This window comes from Erithacus rubecula (genome assembly GCF_903797595.1).
Source record: "Erithacus rubecula genome assembly, chromosome: 3".
In the NCBI taxonomy this organism is placed as follows: Eukaryota; Metazoa; Chordata; class Aves; order Passeriformes; family Muscicapidae; genus Erithacus; species Erithacus rubecula.
The window spans coordinates 20,250,979-20,272,121 of NC_136689.1; the positions used below are offsets into that span (position 1 = coordinate 20,250,979).

Below are 21,143 nucleotides of genomic sequence, written 5' to 3' on the forward strand. Positions count from 1 at the left end.
ACTCACAAGCTTACAAAAGCCAGTGTCCCTTTCAGTGCCATCACCTTAATTTTTATAATAATTTTATCTCAGTAAATAGACATCTTGCACCAGACAGCATCTTGCAACCTTTCTCTTCTGAGCAAAGTAACGATTTGAAATAAGCATTAGGATTGTTTAACTGTTCAGTGCCCCTTAACTTCAGTTAAGTATGTCCCAAAGACACTTGTTTCAGCATTGAACTCTGTGAACTCCACCATTTGGGACTTTAATGCATCCAACCCACAAGCAGCGTTACAAATGGAAGTTTAAAATTCCTGTGAAGTTGCTCCGTGCTTGTTTTCCTAATTTTCTTGCAGTGTGGTTGTGACCCTACAGATCATTTATTCATCAAAAGCAATGAGGCAGAAGCACATGGGTGCTGCCATCAACTCTTCCTTACAGATCTTGGCTTCTATGCCGGTGATAGACAGTCTTCTCAAACAGACAACATAGGCAAAGTGATCATTTAACTAAACCAATGAGAGCCCTCATCATCCCAGAAACATGAAGTATGAGAAAAGAAGAACTGAAGAAGATTTTGTGATTCTTCTTAATCTTTTTTTTTTTTTTAATGTTTTAGTTACACATTTTAATGTGAACTTCAAAAAAAAAAACCCTTGCTGATGCAAAGGAGTAAAGGTTTTCACAGGCATTTCTTCAGGCTTTCTTTGGAAGTATTGTAAGGAGTTAAGCTGAGTTTTTTTAAACTGGCTTCTTTTGCTCTGTAATTGCTTGTGTAAAACCTTGGTTTTCAGCTAGTGACCTTTGAATCAGTGACATTGCATGCCTAGCATTAACAAGAATTAATAAAGAAAACTTCTATTTTTAGGAGGGGAAAGTTGCCAAAATCCTGATAATTTAGACAACTCATGCATTTTTTTTCATAGAAATGATTAGATTTCTTCTACGGAGCACTCAACAAATTCAAAACTTCTGCTTATGAAAGTGCTCTGATTGGATTTGTATTCAAATCTCATGCATTTGTATCACATTATTTTTTCCAATTATGGGTATAGGAGTTGTACCTCACAAAGTAATGAAGAAAGGAAAAGTGAAATTACTTCTCTGTAACAGAACAAGACAAAACAAATAAAAATCCCTGATTAATCTTCCAGTGAATGGTCTGCTTGAATATAGAATAATTTTTTCCATACACTAGATTGTAGAAGTTACTACTGACTATACATATGTGAGGGTTTTTTTGCATATTCATTCTTAATTCTACTTTTTCTTCTCAGTAGTTTGATTCATTTAAGCTCTTTGGATCAAGACTAAGAATGGCTTAGACCAGAAAACAAATGACATGCTAGGGTAAAAGTAAGAGCCTCCAAACAAGAGCAGGATGAGTGGTGGCTGTCCTTTAAGTAGTCTCAGAGATTTTGTGGTGGTGCCATCACTGAGGATCCTCATCCTATTTGCTGTATCTCCAAACCTGGCTGAAGTGGCAATGCAGAAAGACTGCTCATGAAAAACTGGTCTTTTGGTGGCTGAGGCCTATATTTGCTCCTCTAGATTCATCACTCTCGTTCTTCAAATAAGCTGGGGTCTGCCCCAGAAAACCAGGATTTAACCATTAAGCAGATGTACAAAATCCTCTTTAATATTTAAGTGGGGATGCCAAGATAGAGGAACCTTTGCATAGCAGTGCATACTGAAATTTCATTCAGTCACACTAGTGAGGCAGCTGTATCTGGCAGACTCATTCTTTTCACCTTCAGATCCTAACAGGCTACATTTCATTAAGCTTACCCAAGCTGTGTGTTTAACCTTTATTTTTTAATGAAAGAGCATATTAAGCATATTACAAAGTCATCACTTGGCCAAGACCCGAATAAGTCTTTGATATCTCTGCCTGTTTTGTTTCTTACAGCAGAATCTGAAACTTTTTGAGTTATCAAGTCTGGTATGAACCAGTACATATCCTAAGTCAAGTCTGTTGTAGAATTCACAAAGAGTGTTCAGCTGGGAAGAACAGAACAAAAACCCTTTCTGTCTTGTCTTTGACTTTTTATTTATAGCATATTACTTTTTCCTTAAGAAACAACAAACAGGAAAAAACCCCACCAACACAAAACTCACAAAAAATGCTTCAAACACAAGTGGAATAAAAAGCAACAAAATATTAAATATTTTGGAGGGTTACTATGGCTGTCACTATAAGTGAGCTTCCAGGAAAAGTTCTGTTTGTGTGTGGTGCAGCCTTCATGGTGCTTTGTCTCAATTAGTTGTTTATTTAAGAGGAAAACATCTTTGGGTTTTTGGTACTGTGGGCAAGTTGTCAATAAAAGCTACTAAAGATATGATGCACAAATGTCCCAAAAAGGAGATAAAACCACTTATTTTCTTCTGCTGTTTAAAGTGTTCCTGACTTTGAATCATATTTCTCTAAGGCAAATGAAATTAGAAAAATGTAAATGTTGTACAAAAAGAGGATCAGACCCATAAACTGTCCATGTCTGTTCCTATTAGGATATTAATTAATGGAATTCAGTAAAGGACTAGCTGTTGCCCATGTGAAGTATTTGTTTACACTTTTTGGTGAAATCCTATCTGAAAGATGGAGGAGCCCTAGAAAATACACTGCCAACCCTGGACCAAACCCATCCAAGTAATTAACATCAAAGCTTGGTATTTGCATCATGCTGATGACTTCAGGGCTTCTTAAGCAAACCAGCACTCCAACTATAGAAGCAGCAAGTCAGGGTTTGTTTACAAGCCTAAGTACTCATTTAGTTAACTTATTTAGCTCAATTTAGCTTGCCAGTCTGTACCACTGCAAGGTCTGTTGTAAGGCTCAGTCTTCTGAATTGGATGCATGTCAGTCACGTTGAATGACAGCAGTAGTGGAGTGAAAGCAGTGCCCAGATGGACTCTGGGGCTTTTGAATGAAACAAAACTCTTTCCATTTCTCCATCATGCCTGGATGGATCCAGCAAGCCAGTCTGGATCTTTCCAGAGACCAGGCAAAAAGAGGAAATATTCTGGCCTGTAGATTCCCAGACCCAGGCCAATGACCATTGACAAAGACCAGTGCAGCACTTTTGTTGTTGACTCCATCCATCAGGAAAAATGACAGCTTTAGGGGGATAGCTCCTGTAAGCCTTAGCACATATTGCTACAATGCTAGAAACATTAGAAGCTATCAAATCAGCCATCCTCTGACCTTGCATTGTATTTATTTGCACAAACATGTAATGCCTAAATTAATGAACAAATTACTTAAAACACAAAGTAGAATGAAAGGGTTATCAGGAAGGAACACCATAAAGTTTCAACATTGTGTATATGAAACTGGCAAGAAATTGTTTTGCAGCTCTTCATTTAATGGATAGTTAAATATTTGGAATAAAATGCATAGAGTTTATTGGCATTTTTTCCCCTATGACACAAGCTGGAAAGACATGAGATTGTGGTGTGGGTGACCTTGTGTTAAATAGTTTGGCAGTTACTGGTTACAACTGAAACATTAATGACACCATCTCTGACATGTGAAATATTTTCTTTCAGGTACATTTGTGAAAACTGCTTAGAAAGGAATTATCATATTTGTTTTATGTTATTGTTACTGTCATAAATAATGACATAAATCATAAATAATCTAATTTATTATTTATGATGGAAAAAATTGTGTGAGAGATTTCTGTATAGCTATTCTGAAGCTATTTTGGTTTTTCCAGATTTAATTGTGGGTGCATTTGGAGCTGGAAAAGCAGTAGTTTACAGGTATGTGGTAAATACAATGGATTTGATATTTTACAGCTTTGGTGGGAGATATTAAAATTAAAAAATGTCATATTGCTTTTTCCCTTTTGCAGTGTAAAAGATGGTCATTAGAGATGATAAATTCATCATCTTGTGAGAAACAATGGTTTTTCCCATCCTCAGAACCTGTAATTTTCAATGAAAATTTCTGTGCTTAGACTTAGCTCAAGCAGCTTCTGGAATGTTTGAGTATTTGGTTAATTTTACATAAGAAATTTCAAGAACATGGCATTGAAAATGAATTTCTTTCCTGGGGAAATAGTGCTAGTAAGAAATTTTAAAGTGACCAATCTTCAGACACTGTGTATTTTAAGACATGAACTGTTTATTGAAAATAAAGACTGCTGCTTTTAGACTCAGTTTTTAAAAATGCACAAGATTTCATTTTACAAAACAAAAAGTTGTTGCTGACTATAAAGTTTCACTAAATGCACTTTTTGATTACATGTGAAATTTAAAACTACCAAATACATAAACATTTGCATAAAATATGCTAACACTCTTCCTCCAGCCATGCTGACAGCTCATTTCATTTAAGTATTCACCATCCATTGCTACAACAATGTATTCATATTTCTGATTCCTGTCTGGCTTCTAGTTATATGTGTTTCCAACAGCACCTGACTGAGAAAAGGCACTTCCTACTTCCCAGCTGAATGTTCATGACAGCATGGGAATTTTGTGAAACAGGAATGTTAGCTCATCTCAACTAAAACTGTAGGTGCAGTGAGAAGACCTGGTTTTCCTTCTGTGCTATGAAAGAATCATGCAAATACTTTGCAATGCCATGAGTGACTGCACAGATGAAGCATTGAAGAATTAGATCCACTGTGCATTTTCAATAATAATAAAATATGTTATATTTAATTTAAGAAAATGAATAGCAGGAAGCCATTTCCTGTCCAGAATGTATCAAATATGCAACTTGTCATACTGTTGAAATGGAATTTTATTACTGAAATTTTCTAGGCAAAAATAGGTTTTCCCTGTTGCACAAAAGTGAAGAGAGTAATTTTGTTTTTTAATGTCTTGCTGAAGTAATATAAAGAAGTAATCATAAAAGCTCAAATGTGGATTCAGGAAACCTAGAAAAATGAGATTATGTAAGTTACTGTAAATAGTATTGCTGTCTTAAAAAAAAACCAAAACAGAATCTAGGCACATACTTGTTATTATTTGTCTTCTAAATTGCTTGCAGTTATAGATTATCTCATCACTTAATAACAGCTTCAGAGGAATGGTTTCCATCACCAAAACTACATATTCATGTACTCAGCACAATTTTTCTGGTTTACTAAGTCAGTTGTCTCAAGAAATGTCAGACAGAGTTTCCTTCATTATCAGCCCAAGATAGTCTACACCAGCTTCTACTTTAACTAAATCATGTTTATGTTATTAAGGATCTTAGAACAGACATAGTAAGTCTGAATGTATTGTTATTAATGGAGACAGTGCAAAATAAATCTGCAAGATGGCCAAAGGACTGCTGTAAAACCCAAAAAGGCAAACTCTGTCCCTTTGAGAAAACTCACTGTGATGAAATGTGTCTGATGTGCCTCAGTCCTGGGACACATTTATTGTTTAACCATAGGATACTGTTTTCCATGATGTGTTAAGGTGATTTTTTTTTTCTTTTCTTTTCTTTCCTTTTTTTTTTTTTTTTTTGTTTTTTTTTTTTTTTTTTTTTTTTTTTGTTTTTTTGTGTGTGTGTGTGTGTGAATCTCAGTAGCATTCTGATGGAAGAAAAAAAAAAAAAATAAACCAACTCTTCTTTTGGCTATGAGCAGCTTTTTAACACTGTGTTCTCCCAAGTAGCTCTACACCTCTGACTTCTTTGCAGCCAACTCAGTTAAGTGTTTTCTCTGCTGCAGCTTATATATTTATGTGCTCCTTCTGAACATGGTGAACCTTTTTTGTGTCCCCCAGAGCCAGACCTGTTGTGACAGTGAATGCTCATCTTATTCTGAACCCCATGATTGTGAATCCAGACAATAAAACATGTCAGCTCCCTGTCTCTCAGCTTTTAGTGGCCTGGTAAGTCCATGATTACTCAAAAAATATTCCTATCCCCTTTCCCAAATGACTTCCTGTTCCTTAATTTTATTGTAACTCTTTTGTTGAACATGTTCAAAGTTCAAAATGTTGAGACATGCTATGATCACAATAAACCTCCCCTACATCGAAATCTTGTTGGTATTTTCCAGTACTTGGCAGATTGTCTAATTGTGGTAGCTAAAAGTTGAGTCGTTGGTTACACTGAGTCTCCTTCTTCATAGGAGGATGCTCAGTGTCTCCTGCAAGCTGCAAAGTTATATACAATGTTCAGATGAATGAAACATGAAACAGCTAAAACAGACAAAACACATAAACAGTCATCTGTTTGTTGACAAAATGCAGCAGTGAAAGTGATACAGAGCTGGTGGGCCCACTGTTTTCTGTTGGAGAAAGACAGATCTTATTCCTTTGTGGAAGAGAGAAGGTGTCTGGCTGGTGATCCTGAGAGAAGTTCACAGAACACTGTGAACAGGACAATACTTCAACCATCCTTAAAAGAGAAACCCTTAACCACAGTAGCATTTAACTTAAAAAAAACCCAACCAAACAAAAAAAACTAAAACAATTTAAAAAAAAACCCAAAACAACATAAAAATCCTTGGAGCTAATTAAAACAATTTAAGATCAGTTACAAGTATAAAATGCTTGCAGGACATTTGGAGGCTATCTAATAGCACATAAAGGCACATTTACTGCACTAGAAAAAAAGTCACTTTGTAAGGCCCCAGGAACAGCTGACAAAAGAGACTATTACAAATACATAAGATACTGTTTAAAAGTGGAAATTATAACAAATGAGGAAACTGAAATCAAAGCAGAGCATAAACACGTGCAAGTTGAATATAAAATAGTAGTAAGTCTTGCCAGAGAGACTGTGAGGAACAGATTTCTAAGATGTAAAAACATTAAAGCAGGAAGTCTGCCAGGATGTGGGCTGGACAAAAACAGTATTAAGGTGCAAAGGAGGACTTCAGAAGATAACATGAATACAGAAATTTCTCACTGCTTTTAAAGAAGCTGATCAGAGGATTTCCTCACATTGGAGACATTCGTTAGAGGAGATGAGTCTTAAAAATCATCTCAAATGTAAGATTCATCTAAAGAGTATTGAGAATTATTTGATAAATATGAGCTGTAAAACATAATCATGAGGCACACTTCATTTAAGAGCCATGCAGGCTCTTAAAGAAGCTAAACTCTGGTACACTTAAACCAATAAATGTGTGGGCTCCTAAAGCATCTGGGATGGGGTTGTCAAGAGATTTTCACTCTTGCACTGTTCTTTTACACTTTAAGGGACTTCTCATATTTTTTATCTTGTTCCTCATTTCTACAGCCAGTGTAGAAAATTGCCCATCTACAGAGCAATGTAGAAGGCACTAGGTGGAATGATGCAATCCCAGAACTTTACAAAGCTTTGGCCTTTCTAGAATTTTTTATTCAATTATCTTTTGTTTAAACAGTTGTAAAAAAAAATTGAAATACAAACACTTGGCTGAAGCATGTTCATTGATCCAAATTTTGTTGTTCCACAACTCCAGATTTTACGACTTATAAAAAATGCCTGATGTCATAATGGAAAAAATTTTGGAACTGTAACAGTTAACAACAGGTGTTGAAAGAAAAAAAGGTGGCTTTTTTGCACAAGAGGAAAAACATCTCTTTAAAAATATTCTTGCTCTGAGATATTGTTTAGAAAAGGAAGGAAGAAATGCGTACTCCTTGAATATACATTTTTTTGTTTCTTTTCATTTCTCTGCTACAATAAGCCAGAAGAAGTTTGGTTCATATCAAGAGCTTTAATAGGAGAATAATTTAATTTCTGTCTGCTTTATTCTAAAATACTGTTCCCTAAAGATTTAGTTCATGTTATGAAATGACTGAAGAGCAGCTGCTCTTTTCCACACTGTAATTTTTTTCCTTAGTTGATATAAGCTTGTATTGTGCATATGAAAATAATTACTAGGGAAACTCCAACAGGCAAAGAATTCCTCAGTCCCATGGGACAGATTTCTGTATCTCTTAGCCAGCTGTGCAACTTGTATAAAACTCTACTGACTGACACTGCAAAATTAGAATGAAAGGAAACCTCCTACCAGAAAAGTTTCAGGAAGTGTGTGTGCATGAATAATGTGGATTATTGTACTTTTCCAAGTATTAGGAAAATATTATTTCGGCCATGATATAAATTGCAAAGCTGAAGCAGCAGAGGAATCATGGACAAAAAGTCATTTTTATGCACAGCTCAAAGAGAATTCTCCTGAACTTCTAGAAACATATGATTCATTCTCTGCTGTGTGTAAAATGTGGCTGTTTCTGAGTTCCCAATACTGGCCAGTCTGTAACAAATTCTGCAGCTTTGAAGGTATTAAAGAATATGGAAAAATACTTTTTTTTCCCTTAAGTGTGAAATATGCAAGTTAATATCTGTAAAAAGAGGCAATAAAATTATATATCTTCATTTTTCAAAACCTCTTTCCATATCATGTGATTCATTATGTTCAAGATTGGGTTCTAGATGTCAGGAGGTTTAATTTATCTGTGCACTGGTATTTTTATTACCATTTGAGGTCTGATTATCCATTAGCTACCTCATGTATTTGTTCTTAAATTGCATCTAAAAATTGCATCTCACTAATTTAAGGTGAATATTGTTAATTTATTTTGTAGAGGAGCAATAAGTCTGAGAAGTTAGCTGACTTACCAAAAGTTGCATAGAAATGTCCAATAATGATAAAAAGTAATTTTGTAGAATGTACTGTAGAATATATTTTGTATATATGTATTTACATATTTATATTTTTATATTTATAGACTATGCTTTTTATTTGTAAGTGCTTTTTCAGGTTTGGATTTCTGATTTGAGATGTGCCTTGTAGTCTATCCACCTTCTGTAATTCCACTAAAACCAGAAGCAGAATGCGTAAAATTTCTGGTCTTTCAAGTTCCTAGTATTAAAAAATACTTTGGAAAAAAAACATAGTTCCTTTATCTCCAAATTTCTTACTATTAAAGAAGTAATAAAATATTCATGGTCTAGTGTCAGCTAGATTCAATAAATGAGATATTTCTACATACTCTTTAAAAAAATCTGAATGCAAATTTCCTACCAAAATAATACTGCAGCCTTTCCTAGCTTCGTAGGTTAGACTGTGTTTCTACATTTGCTCTTTTCTACTGCTGGTATTTTCTTTTCTCATTGACCTAATTTGAAAGAGGATGTGATTGGTGCTCCATGGATATGGACTGTGAGATGAATTTGTGTGAGATTTTCCAAAGGCTGTTGGCCAGCCTGAGTCCGTGGGTGACACAGCAAAGTCATATGGCCAGAAGATGGATACCTGACTCCTCAGGGGCTGCTCCAAGGTGGGGTAGGCAGGTGGTGTCAATTGCTACCAACACAGCTGAGTTGCAGTGCAGGAGACCTCTGTGCCAGGTTTTAGCTTCAGTAGCCCTGGAGACATCCAAAGGACAGTCACTTGATTCATCTAGCAGCCCTAGTGCTGCTGCAGCCTGGCCATCTGATGTAGCTTAGCCATGAGATGCTTCAACATTAACACTCTGTTGGTCATGGATTAGACTTTGCCATGACCAAATCTAAAAGCAGGGCAAGATTTAGAGCATCATTCTAGAAGAGTATTGACTTGCTTTTACATGGTGTACTTCAAAAAGGAAACTATTTAAAGGTTGTTCATCAGTAGACAATAAGATCTTCTTCTCTCCTTCTGTGGAGGTTTGTGACCTTGCAGGTTGGGTATCAGCCTCACACAGAATGGAAGCCTATAATATTAAAGCTTACATTGCCTTTCTGCTAAGACATTATCCATTCCTTCTCTCCATCTGCTAACCTGGGCACTAAAGAAATTGTTAGCAATGATAAATGACATCTGGTAGGATCTGCTAGTGCCTTGCTTTTCACCTTCTGAACTAAGTTTTCTATTCTTTTTCAGCTGCTGGAGTAGCCAGACCAAAATAATTTCTTTCTGGTACTAAGTGCAGTCTAGAAAATACTATACATGGGTGACTAACTTTTCAACACTTCTGGTGATATTAGGTAATTTTATTTGGGTTAACTTTTGAAGAGACTGCTCCTATCTGTGTCAAGAGTAGTTTTGAAGAAAGTAATATTTTCAGGCTTCTTGTTCTTGTAAAAATATTTCTGTTTACCTGAAGAACATAAAACTGTTTTAAACATACTGCCTTGTTGCCCTGAGATTGTCAGTAAAAGCTAGTGTGTTCAGTATAAGGCTTTCCCTCTATTTTGTAAGTGCAAAAACTCAAATACTATTCAAAGCATAATCTCATAGTGATGGCAGACACAGAATAAATCTGATGTGGGCATCTCTTCAGAGAGGCAAGATTGATAGCACATAAAAAATTCATATGCTTTAGTATGATGCACTGTTTCTCATTTGTTTCTTACTTGCTGAAGTTTTCTTCCTTTGATAGTTATTTGTGTTGTTTGGTTGATTGATCCTACAAGCCAGCTCAGAAGCTTAGCTGTTTTATTTCTTACTGTGCCTAGGAGTCAGATCTCAAATCTCTATAAATTCTTTAGACTTCTGCCCTCTTTTGTGGTCCATCTTTCCCTCTGCTTTTCTTTTTCTTGACACTAAAACATCTCCCCAGCATTTTCTTGTTGAAGTGATGAGCAAATCTAAATTTGTCTAGGTTTCCAATTGAAATCTTTGATGTCTTTAGCACTGCTTCTGAACTAAATAATAAAATCACAAATACATGGCAGAATTCTACTAATACCATAGTCTTTTCTCTTATGTGGCCAGTGTGTGGGAGATTATCCACTCCAAATTTTTGCTTTTTAGCTCTGCCATTCCCTTTCTTATATGGTCTGCCTGGAGTGGAAGGAGCAAATCTTGACTCTTACTAGTAATATTTAAGAACATGACTTCAGTTATCAAATATGTAGGATGAATTATTCTGTTCATTGCAGTAAATAAAACATACACTGAAATTATTCTATTTAACAAGTGAAGCATTCCAAGCTGCATTTTTGAACACAACCTTTTTTCAAACATAACAGGGCAAAATTTATGTGATTCCTCCAAAGCAAGATAACTGAGTTTATTTAATACAATGGCAGCTCTTGAGTTTACATTTGAGGAAATACAATCTTATTCTCTGACTTGTGAGACTGGCCTGTGAAGTCTGATGTCTAAGTTGCATTTATGCAATTACACAGGATTTCCTCATTTTTGTTGTTTTTCCCTTGTGTATTTGGAAATAATTGGTTCTTCATATATTAATCATAATAAATTTACAGTTTCTGCATGGACTGAAAAGCCATCTGAAGGCTACCGTTTAGCAGAGATCAATGGCATTATGCCATTCTTGTTCCTCAAAAAAGAATAGCTTTTTTTTCCAAGAGAAGAATTTTTCATTAAGGTCATGAGAGTGACACATATCCCAGATGTGGCAGTTTCATTACATCTGTCAGAGGAAACAAACATGCAATTAGAATGCAATTACAGATTGGTTTAAGGGTTATGTTAGTGGTTTTGTATCCACTGTGTGGGAACATTAATATACAGTATAACAGTAGTGAGAGGAGATCAATATCCATGAATAATGCAAATATTTTTTTTATTTAACTCAAGCTGGTTTTAATTCTACAATTTGTTGTCCATATACAAACCAAGATATTTTATGAAGACATGGAAATTTTATTTAAGAATTATTGATAACCAGAGATAATTGCAAGAATCACTGAGCAATTTTGTTACATTATACAGGATTTCATTAAGAATTATAGTATGCAGAACTAAGTCTATGTGGCAGATGACAGCAGAAATCAAAAATCAAGAACCAGTGATGTAACATTGTTTTGTCACTTGTCAGGAAAGTACACTCTGTTAATTGCTTTAACAGATATAATTAATACTATTTCTCATACCATCCAGAGTAATTTGTGAAAACTTTTCAAATGCAATTCAGTTAAATATTCATAAAACTTGCCTAGATTCCTTATAAAGTGAAACTTTCATATAATTATTACTTTTTTCAGGTTTTAAAAATACTTTTTGCATAAGTAAGAAGTTCTGATTAAAAGGTATCAGCCAAGGAAACTATAAAAGGCTTCTCCTATCTTTTGCTGAGTATAACTGCAAATTTGTTGCCAGTCTTATGCAGAAATATTTCTTATGGGAAAGGACTCACCTATGGCTGAGGTGACATTTGTATAATCATAGTTGTAGTCACAGATGTGAGTATTTCTAGGCTCAAAAGAGCTTGCTACACATGCAGAACAGGCAAATTAAAAGCAATTAACTTATGATGTGTTGCTTTTTGCAGAATGCATTGCTTTAGTGTACTAGATAATGACCATGAATCACCAGTTTCTGTGTTCTTTGATTTAGGTCATGTAAGTGCCACTTTCTGCAAAACTTAAAACTAAATGTCATACAGTTTGGTTAGTCTAATGCCACAAAAATCAAACAATTTAGGTTTTATGTTTGGAATTAATTATAGCCTATTGAAACGATGAAAATCCCACAGTAGTGCCAGTGGAACACATTGATACCCTGAGTGTTTTAATTTGCTGGAAAGCAGCTTGAGCATTGACAACATGCTCTAAGATTTTTCTGGTTTGACCATGATGATACAGAAAGGATTTCTGCAGACAGGCTCTTACAAAGGTTGTTTGCTGAACTTCTGCATAAAGAATTCTGCTTTGGCAGCAATGTCAGAAGGGTCATCTCCACAGGCTCTCTCAAGAACTACTTGGACCAGAGAATCTTCTCCATACCTTTGCCAAGTAATATTCAGAGAGTTTCTTTTGTGATTATTAGTGAAGCCTAGAAGATTTCCTGACTTAATTAGGGAATATCATAGGTAGTTAGATACAATCTCAATCAACATCTTTTTAAGGAAATGAAAATAAAGCTTAAAAGATATGACTTGGGAACTGCTGATTCCCAGGTCAGTCCATTTTCTGCTAATAATGAAATACTTTTACCTTTTTTATATGTAGCTTTACTGTAAGAGTCTGCGCAGATTTTGAAGGTCAAAGCATTTCAGATGTGATAGGTAAGAAATGGTTTCTATTCCTGTGATTTACTGTGTCCTGCTCTATTTCAGATGTATTTTTTCCTACACTTGGAAAGACAAAAGGAGTGAGTTCCTCCTAAGACAAGAAAGTTCAGGTTAAAAAAAATTCTGTGTATATGTATATATATGTATATATATGTAAACAGAAACTTCTATTACTCAAAAGATTTTTGTTTCAGATTTAGTAATTTTCTAAATAAAGCCAATAATTCTTGTTGGAGAGTGTTCTGGTTTGGGAAAAACTAAACTAAAGAGACAGAAGTCTCTACACATATGATCTGTCAGTGAAATAAGAACACTTAAATTACACATCCTGCATAATTTGGATCAAAACCTAGTGGGCTTTTAAGCAGACAGGCACTTAAATCATGGATTATTTTTTTTAAGACTTGCTTAGGTTAATTAATTATAATACATAATGAATTCTTCACTATTTTCTTTCTGTTAAATCAATAATTAATTAATTTATTTGTATCCTTTAGTGCTGAAAGGTGAATTGCAATTAGATTCATTGAAACAGAAAGGAGCTGTTAAGAGGACCCTCTTCTTTGATTACCATCAGTCACATCACTACTTCTCCATTGTGATAGAAAGACAGAAACAACTCCATTGCCAGGACTTCCTTGTTTATCTCAGAGTAAGTTGTTTAAAATATTTTGGACTTTCATCATAGTTTGAGTAGTAACAGGGATTTTAAAATAATAATAAAAAAGGAGCCACTGGAAAAGGAACAATAACTTCCAAAATTACAGAAATGGGTTACAAGATAGACCTCATCTGTATGTTCAGAGCATCCTGCTACCTTGAAAAAATTCCTTATATAAATCTTTGGCTCTTCTCTTGTCAATATAAGTATTAAAAAAAGACTGATTTTGAAGAGTGTAGAATTTCTCTGTGTAAAAATACATGCTCCTATGGAAATTCTTCTCAAATACTGCATCTTCTGATACAAAAATGCAAGATTTCTGTTTTGGTATCTCTTTACTTTTTTTTTCAGTATTTACCATGCAGTAATAAACTAATCATATTAAATATCATGCCAACTCAGGTTCAAAATATTTTAAAGGAGTCTGACAAAAATGTTGGCCTAAAATTCACACGTTTTTAAAGTATTTTAAAGATACTTTTAAATTTTTTTAGGAAAACTAAAACTATGGAATTGAAGTTATAAAGGAGAAAGGGTCAACACTTGCTCACTTGCAGGTAGAGCTACCTCATGCAATTGAAGTAGATTCCATGTCTGATCCAAGAAATGCAGTGGGAGGTAAATGGAGAAGTTTTAAGCATTATGGAAGGACATATCTCAACAATAAGTGTGGTTGAATTTTACCATTGCTAATTCTTATAAATTCTTGGCTATGGTACAAACCAGCAATCTTGCCTCCACAAATCCACATATGCCCTACCTCCATTTCTAAGGAAGGGGAGCAGTAGCTGATAGGAGTTGGTTCTGTGTGTCTCTTAAACAGCTTCATCTTAGATTAATGCTTTGAAAAATTTCTGACCTCAGCCAGCTTCTTCCAGATGTGAGGCTGTGGAGACAATGTGTTCTGGGCATTCCAATTACTGCTGAGTCACTTTGCTTTCCTAATGACACCACTTGCAGCCAGAATTTGGCCAGCATCTGTCAAACAACTATGACTTTAACTTCAATAAAAACCACATCTTTACCTTCAGAAGTCTGAATCTGTTGTCATACCATACCAACAGAAATAATCATAGCAAACAATTGTTTTTTATTATGTGATTGTCACAGGATGAAACAGAATTTAGAGATAAATTATCTCCCATCAATATAAACTTCAATTATAGTTTGGATGAGTCCAGTTTTGAAGATGGTTTGACTGTGAAGCCAATACTGAACTATTACCAGAAAAACTCCCTAGCAGAGCAGGTATGAATTTTGCATGCCACATTTTCTGTATATAAACATGAAAGCATTAACAAATTGTATGTGTCATCTTCCTTAAAAGAGAGTAACACAGCCAGAAATTACACAATGGGGATTTAATTAATACAAAATTGAAGACTGAATATAAATATAGAGCCAACTGGCCTTTAATGTATTTACAAAACTTTTTCATGCTCATAGTTTTGATTGCCTTCTAGAATATGTAAGCCAGGTTAGTATGGGAAAGGGCCTGAAGAGTATATTGTTCTGACCATCTAAGTAGTCTCCAACCTCCAACTACCAAGTAAAAAGGAACTTATAGAAAGGAGAAAAAAAATAATTTACTAAGGCAGCAGTAGTGGTATTTAAGACACTTGGATTAGTAGTATTTAATGAAGTGATTTGGACTTTGAGGCATGTACTAACTGTATTGTAATTTTTTACTTTGCAATTATACAGGCTTACATTCTGGTTGACTGTGGGGAGGACAACTTATGTATTCCTGACTTGCAACTTTCTGCTATGCCGTAAGTTAAATAAAATAAATTATGCTGTACATAAGAAAGTCCAGAAACTTCCAGCTGTTGCAACAGAAAGATGTAGAACACAGTTCTATTATTTACTGTAACTAATCATTCTTACCTGATTTCCAGATTTTAATTTCTGCATCCATTTCAGCTATAAAACCAAGAAATGGAGAAATACACACTTGCAAACCACATTCATCATGTTTAATGGTTATCATAGAAAATAGAGTTTGCAGGTGTTTGTTAGGAGTGCTTCTAGTTCTCTGAAAACCAAGAGATGATGCACATTGTTGTGCATAGGAGGTTTCAAGCTTTTTATTTCAGTGTGCCAGTGACTTTGAACTTGAACACAATTCTTCTGAATTCAATATACAGTGAAGTAAATAAATCTCAAAATAAAATTTTTGAAACATGGCAGCAGTTTCTCCTATGGAGGGAGAAATATGCCAAGCAGGACAAGTGAGCAATGTCTGAGAGTCACCCGATTCTCATCTGAATCAGTCTGTAGCAGTGAAACAAAGGGGCACAGTGCCATTGCAGAATTACAGGAGAATTACAATGGACATGAGGAGAAAACTACCACCTTTATGTCCTCCAGAAAACAATGCTGATGAGACCCCTGTGGCAAGTGATTAATTGACTAAATACTATTGCTGTTTAGAAAGTAAAAAATTCTGAAATTTTATACCAATTACTTTCAAGTTTTGTGGTAGTTCATTTTGGCCATGGTGTGTTTTCTCTTGACCTCTTTTCTACCCAGGTGCTGGTATACTTTTTCACAGGATCATCGTTATAGAAAATGTTTTATTTTGTGTTCACAGAGTATTTTCCAGAACAGATGCTCTGAGAGCAAAATGTCCTTCTGCTTTATTAAAATGTAAATCCTAATAGTGTGTGTTTTAACTCCTGACAAGTAGTATGCTCTATACAGGGATACAGATCAGCTAATAATTGGAGAAGAAAACTTTGTCATGCTCATAATAAATCCAAGGAATGATGGGGAAGGAGCCTATGAAGCTGAGCTACATATAAAGATTCCACCTGAGGCAGATTACACTGGGGTTGAACGCAACAACAAGGTAAAGTAAAATCAAAATGCTAGTGATGATGAAGGAGGCAACTGAGAGCAAGGATAACCTACATAGGCTATACCAGCTGAAAGCAGCACACAAAGAAGCTCCCTTCAGGAAGGAAGATTCCATCAACTCACAGCTATCCTTGCTTGCACAGCCCAGGGTAAAGATAAGTCATGCCTCCAAAAGACTATTCTGTTCAGACTCAGCACAAGTACAGCTCCTTCCCATTAACTTATTTATAATACTACACAAATACTGTCACATTTCTTCTAGGAATAGAGGTATTCACATCATGCAGATTTTGAACCAGTAAACAATACCAGTAGCAGAAAGTAATACTGCCAAATTCTCTTAGTGCTTTCAGCCTGGGATCCCATGGTACCAACTCCTAGCCAGAGTTAATGAGCCCTGCTGATCCCCAAACACTTGGACACTGCTGTCTCCTCTCACAGGACATCAGTTTTTTACCATTATTAAGAATGTCCTAGTCTCCAATATCCTGAATAGTTGGACATTAGCTGCAGCATGAACTCGACAAAGTTGCTTTCTCTTGTTGTCAGTTCTTTTACGTTACAAATGGACCAAAAATGCAATTAAAATGAAAAATGTGCCAGTGTTCACAGGACTAATGTTGACTGAAGTCCTGCTGAGCTGTACTGAACATGCAGTGTTTTTCCTTTTTTGGGTCCTTGTTTTTTAAGAGCAAAGATGAAACACTATCCTGCAAACAAGCAGAGTGTTCATGTATTCTCTGTTGGACAGCAAGTCTGAATTGCCTCATCTGCACATATATCTCCCAGGCTGTTGCAATATGATCCTGCTTTTTTCTGTTAGTGCCTGGAATGTTCAAAAGGGCCTCAAGGGTGAGAGTGGGAGAAAGCAAGTTAATTTCCTTTCTGAAGGCAAATGTTTTTAAGGAAGTTGAAAGTAACTTACAAAGTATTTCCTTATTCTTCTTCTGTCAGTGACTTTATTAATGGGCTTTTAACCTAGTTTGAAAAAAATCACAAGAAGTAATGCTATCATCAAAGATGATAGAAATTCTCTGCAACCTCACATCTCAGAAGCATATCTTAAAGACACCAGTCTTTTCCTACTGCCTGTTCCTTTTGTTCTCTTAGCAAAGCTTGTTTTTTTGGACTGTAATCTACAAAACTAAAGTTCTCTTTAATATGCTACAAATGGTTACCTTTTTCCTTGGTTCCTCTTTAGAGATCTTTTTTGCTGATCTTTTGGAAGTTACCAAGATGTCAGAGGAGGCACTGATTCCAAAACCCAAGCGTGTATTAGCACATACAATTATTTGGAGGACCTGGAGGTGGGAGTGGACAAAAGGCTGGACATGAACTGTCAATGTGCACTCAGAGCCCAGAAAGCCAGATGTGTCCTGGTCTGCATCAGGCCTTCCAGCACCTGAAGGAAGCCTAAAAGATAGACAGAGAGACTTCTTACACTAACATGTTGTGACAGCAAAAGGGAGAATAAATTCAAACTGAAAGAAAGTAGGTTTAGATTAGATATTAAGAAAATTTCTTGGCTGTGAGGGTGGTGAGGAACAGGTTGTCCAGGGAAGCTGTGGATGCCCCATCCCTTGAAATGTTTAAGGCCTGGTTGGATGGAGCAACCTGATCTAGTGGAAGGTGTTGCTGTCCACAACAGTGAGGGTGGAACTTCAAGGTCCCTTCCAATCGAAACCATTCTATGGTTTGGACCAGAAAGAGATCATTCAGAGCTTTTTATGATTTTAGGAAAAATTTATATAGTGGCAGTACAATAGACTCAAGGAGAAAGGAAAGAATACATGGGAGATTTTGGTGTTTTGGAAGAATAAAGAGAAGTGTTGGGAAGGATTTTTAAAATTAGAATATTTTTTCTTTTGAAGACAAAATTTTAAAAACCCAGGAAACACAATCTAACTACTTAATTCTTTTCAGATCTTGGGAAAGATAAAATGCCTTTCTGACAAATCCAATTCTGAATCCTTGTAGATTTATAAAAAAAACTGCCTTCCTTGTGTCCACATTTACTTATCTCACTCCCACACCTAATTTATTTCTTATTCTTTGTTTTTCATACTTACTCCATTCACAAAGATGTCATCATATTCTTTCTGAGAAGGATCAAAACATTAGTCCTACTCTCTACATCATTTTTAGTGTCTTTCTGCATTTCAAGGACCATTTTCAAAAGATTACAAATGGCACTGAAAGTAAGCTTATTCTTTCTATTGTTTTTAGATGGTAAATGTGTATTTCTTAAAACTATGGGTTTTGCAGTATTATGGTTCCTGTAAGTAAACTAAAAGATTAACTTCTAAGTGCACTTGGAAAAAATGGATACTAAATTTCTTCTAAAATTTTCTAAATGTATATTCTTCTGTTACTAGGATGACCAAATTCTTAGAGGTCATAGTATAGATGAGTATAAGTGAGGGACTCCATTCAACTTACAGGGCTTTGAGAAAGCACAGCATATTGATCTGACAAGATAACAAAAGAAATTATCACACTGGATGCAGTAAACACTGTGGTATATGGAAAAAATGTCTCTTGGTGTGCAGGCACTTTTTGAGGCATGGACTAGAAAAGAAAATTACAGTTTTCATGTCATTTGCAGTGGAGACAGGATTTCAGTTCTTATTTTAATGTTTGTGTTGTATCCTGACAATGGGGCATCTGTGACTGCTCCTGAAATACACTTAATTTAATGCAGACCAATTTCAGCAGACAGGTAGATTTATGGTAGAGCTCATTGCAATCATGTTCTTAAAGCTCTGCCTCTAGGATTGCATTTTTCTTGGTTCCATCCATGTTTACAATCTGTGTAGCTGTTTTTCTCCAAACTGCAGAATTCCTAGTATTAAGGCAGAGATAAGATTGTCCTCAGAGCCAACAAAACAGGTAGACTGAGACCAAAATAAATGAAATGGAATCAGCTGAATAAATCACTTGCTACATTTCTGATGGAACTGAAATATCTGTAGAATCAAATAATTCAATTATGCTGTCATAATTTCAAAGTGACTATATTCATAGAGGATATTTGTGGGGCTATTCTGGATTTAGTCTGTCTAATAAGAAACACAAATTAAGTGCTTAATAGAGAAACACCTTAAATGCCTCCTGCACTGCTTTTTTTTTTTCTTTATTTCATGTTAACAATGTATTTAAATTGCACTTAGAAGCTGTTAAAGTCAATAACTTTTAACTGAACATCATTTGCCTTCTGTCTCCTCCCTTCAGCTTTATGCAATATAGTGTTTGATCTGCCTCAGTTGACATTATCATCTTATATCTGACCAGATTCTCTAGAACATTGCACACAGACTGTGGAATTTCATAGAAAATTAACAACTTTTGCAGAAATTTGGTCACATGCAAGTGGAGAGGCAAGTGAAGGTGTGTGATCTTAAAGTTTGAGGTCAAGGACATAATTTTGGAGCCTCATTGATTCCTGCAGAGGTTGACACTTCAGTCAAAAGATGAGGATAGAATGACTTTAAATAAAGTCAAGTGTGTTTTTCATCAGTTGTATTGTGGAAACACTTAGAAGGTCCAGATATGAGGTAAATGAGAAATTACCACAGCTTCACTAGTTCTATTGGCTTGGAATAACTCTTCATATGCAGTAGGTGTGAATTTACTGAAATTAGCTGCAATGAAGAAAGTACACCCACATTATATTACCTCATATTTCCAGTGGTAGATCCAGAGACAATATATAGTGCTATATGGTATATTCTTACTCTACAACAGTCACTAGCATGACTGTGTGTTTGAGCCCCCAGCCATTGCCTCAATACTGTGCACTCATCCTTTGCTCCATGACAGAGTTGCCCATATTTAGCAGCTCAATCCTGCCTTAGTAGCAAAAGCTGGGACCCACATTCTTATGGAATAATTAGTAAATCAGGCAAATACAAAGTAATAACAGATACTTGTTACACACCAAAAACATTATTTATTTTGGCAGCACTGCCTCAGCTCAGGCTGCAAACTGCAGGGTGGTGAAGATCACATCCAGAGAGATAATGCAATGGATAAGCTCTCAGTCATTTCCCCTATGCCTTTCTGAACTAAAGTATGGCACTCTTAAAATAAGAAAAAAGACCTGGAGAATTCTTGTCTTACATAGAAATTCTTAGACTAAGTACATTGTGGCTGGCTAGATGAGATGTGATTTGAGCTTGCTGCAAGCAGAGACTACTCTTCATGCATCAACCAGTAACATAGGTGTACATCAACTAGAAGATAGTATCTAATCCATCCTCTTTTCCTCAGAAAATAAAACTGGAAGGTAATGGTAAAAGAGGAAGTTTTTTACTTGCCAGCCTGTTGTGTTTAACTGCTGTGGCATCAATTAGTAATTCATCACTGCAACCACAAAAAAGAGTTTCAAGTTTGTAGACTGCCTGGAGTACTTAAAGCATCCAATCACTTTCTTGTTAAAATGCACCCTAGGAGCACACCTGTTAATTGTTGGGGTTTTAATTCTGCTCAAGACTGCCAAAAAAACATGTGTTGCTAAAGAAATGTGAATTGCTACCAATGGCTGTAGAGGGGCTTTGTGGCAAACCCTTCCATCTGGCTGAGTTACATTTGAATGCACTGATACTGACAAGAGTAGTGCACAAGTCTCAGCTCTTACTAGCTTCCTGCCTGATTTTAATTTTCCTATTTTGTACTTAATCACCTCAAAAAGGTGATCAGTGCAAAACCAAAGACAATAAATCTCATTATGGAAGGA

General features: G+C 35.6%; 1 protein-coding gene across 2 annotated transcripts in view; it reads left to right on the forward strand.

Moving 5' to 3' along the window:
• ITGA8 (integrin subunit alpha 8) overlaps window positions 1-21,143 on the forward strand; it is a 111,049-nt gene that overhangs the window by 38,857 nt on the left and 51,049 nt on the right. For both annotated transcript variants that reach the window (XM_079301705.1, XM_079301706.1), the window contains 7 exons: window positions 3,699-3,744; window positions 5,710-5,817; window positions 12,827-12,882; window positions 13,386-13,540; window positions 14,660-14,797; window positions 15,254-15,321; window positions 16,253-16,400. In XM_079301705.1, coding sequence (XP_079157831.1) covers window positions 3,699-3,744; window positions 5,710-5,817; window positions 12,827-12,882; window positions 13,386-13,540; window positions 14,660-14,797; window positions 15,254-15,321; window positions 16,253-16,400 — 719 coding nt within the window. The remainder of the gene's footprint in view (window positions 1-3,698; window positions 3,745-5,709; window positions 5,818-12,826; window positions 12,883-13,385; window positions 13,541-14,659; window positions 14,798-15,253; window positions 15,322-16,252; window positions 16,401-21,143) is intronic.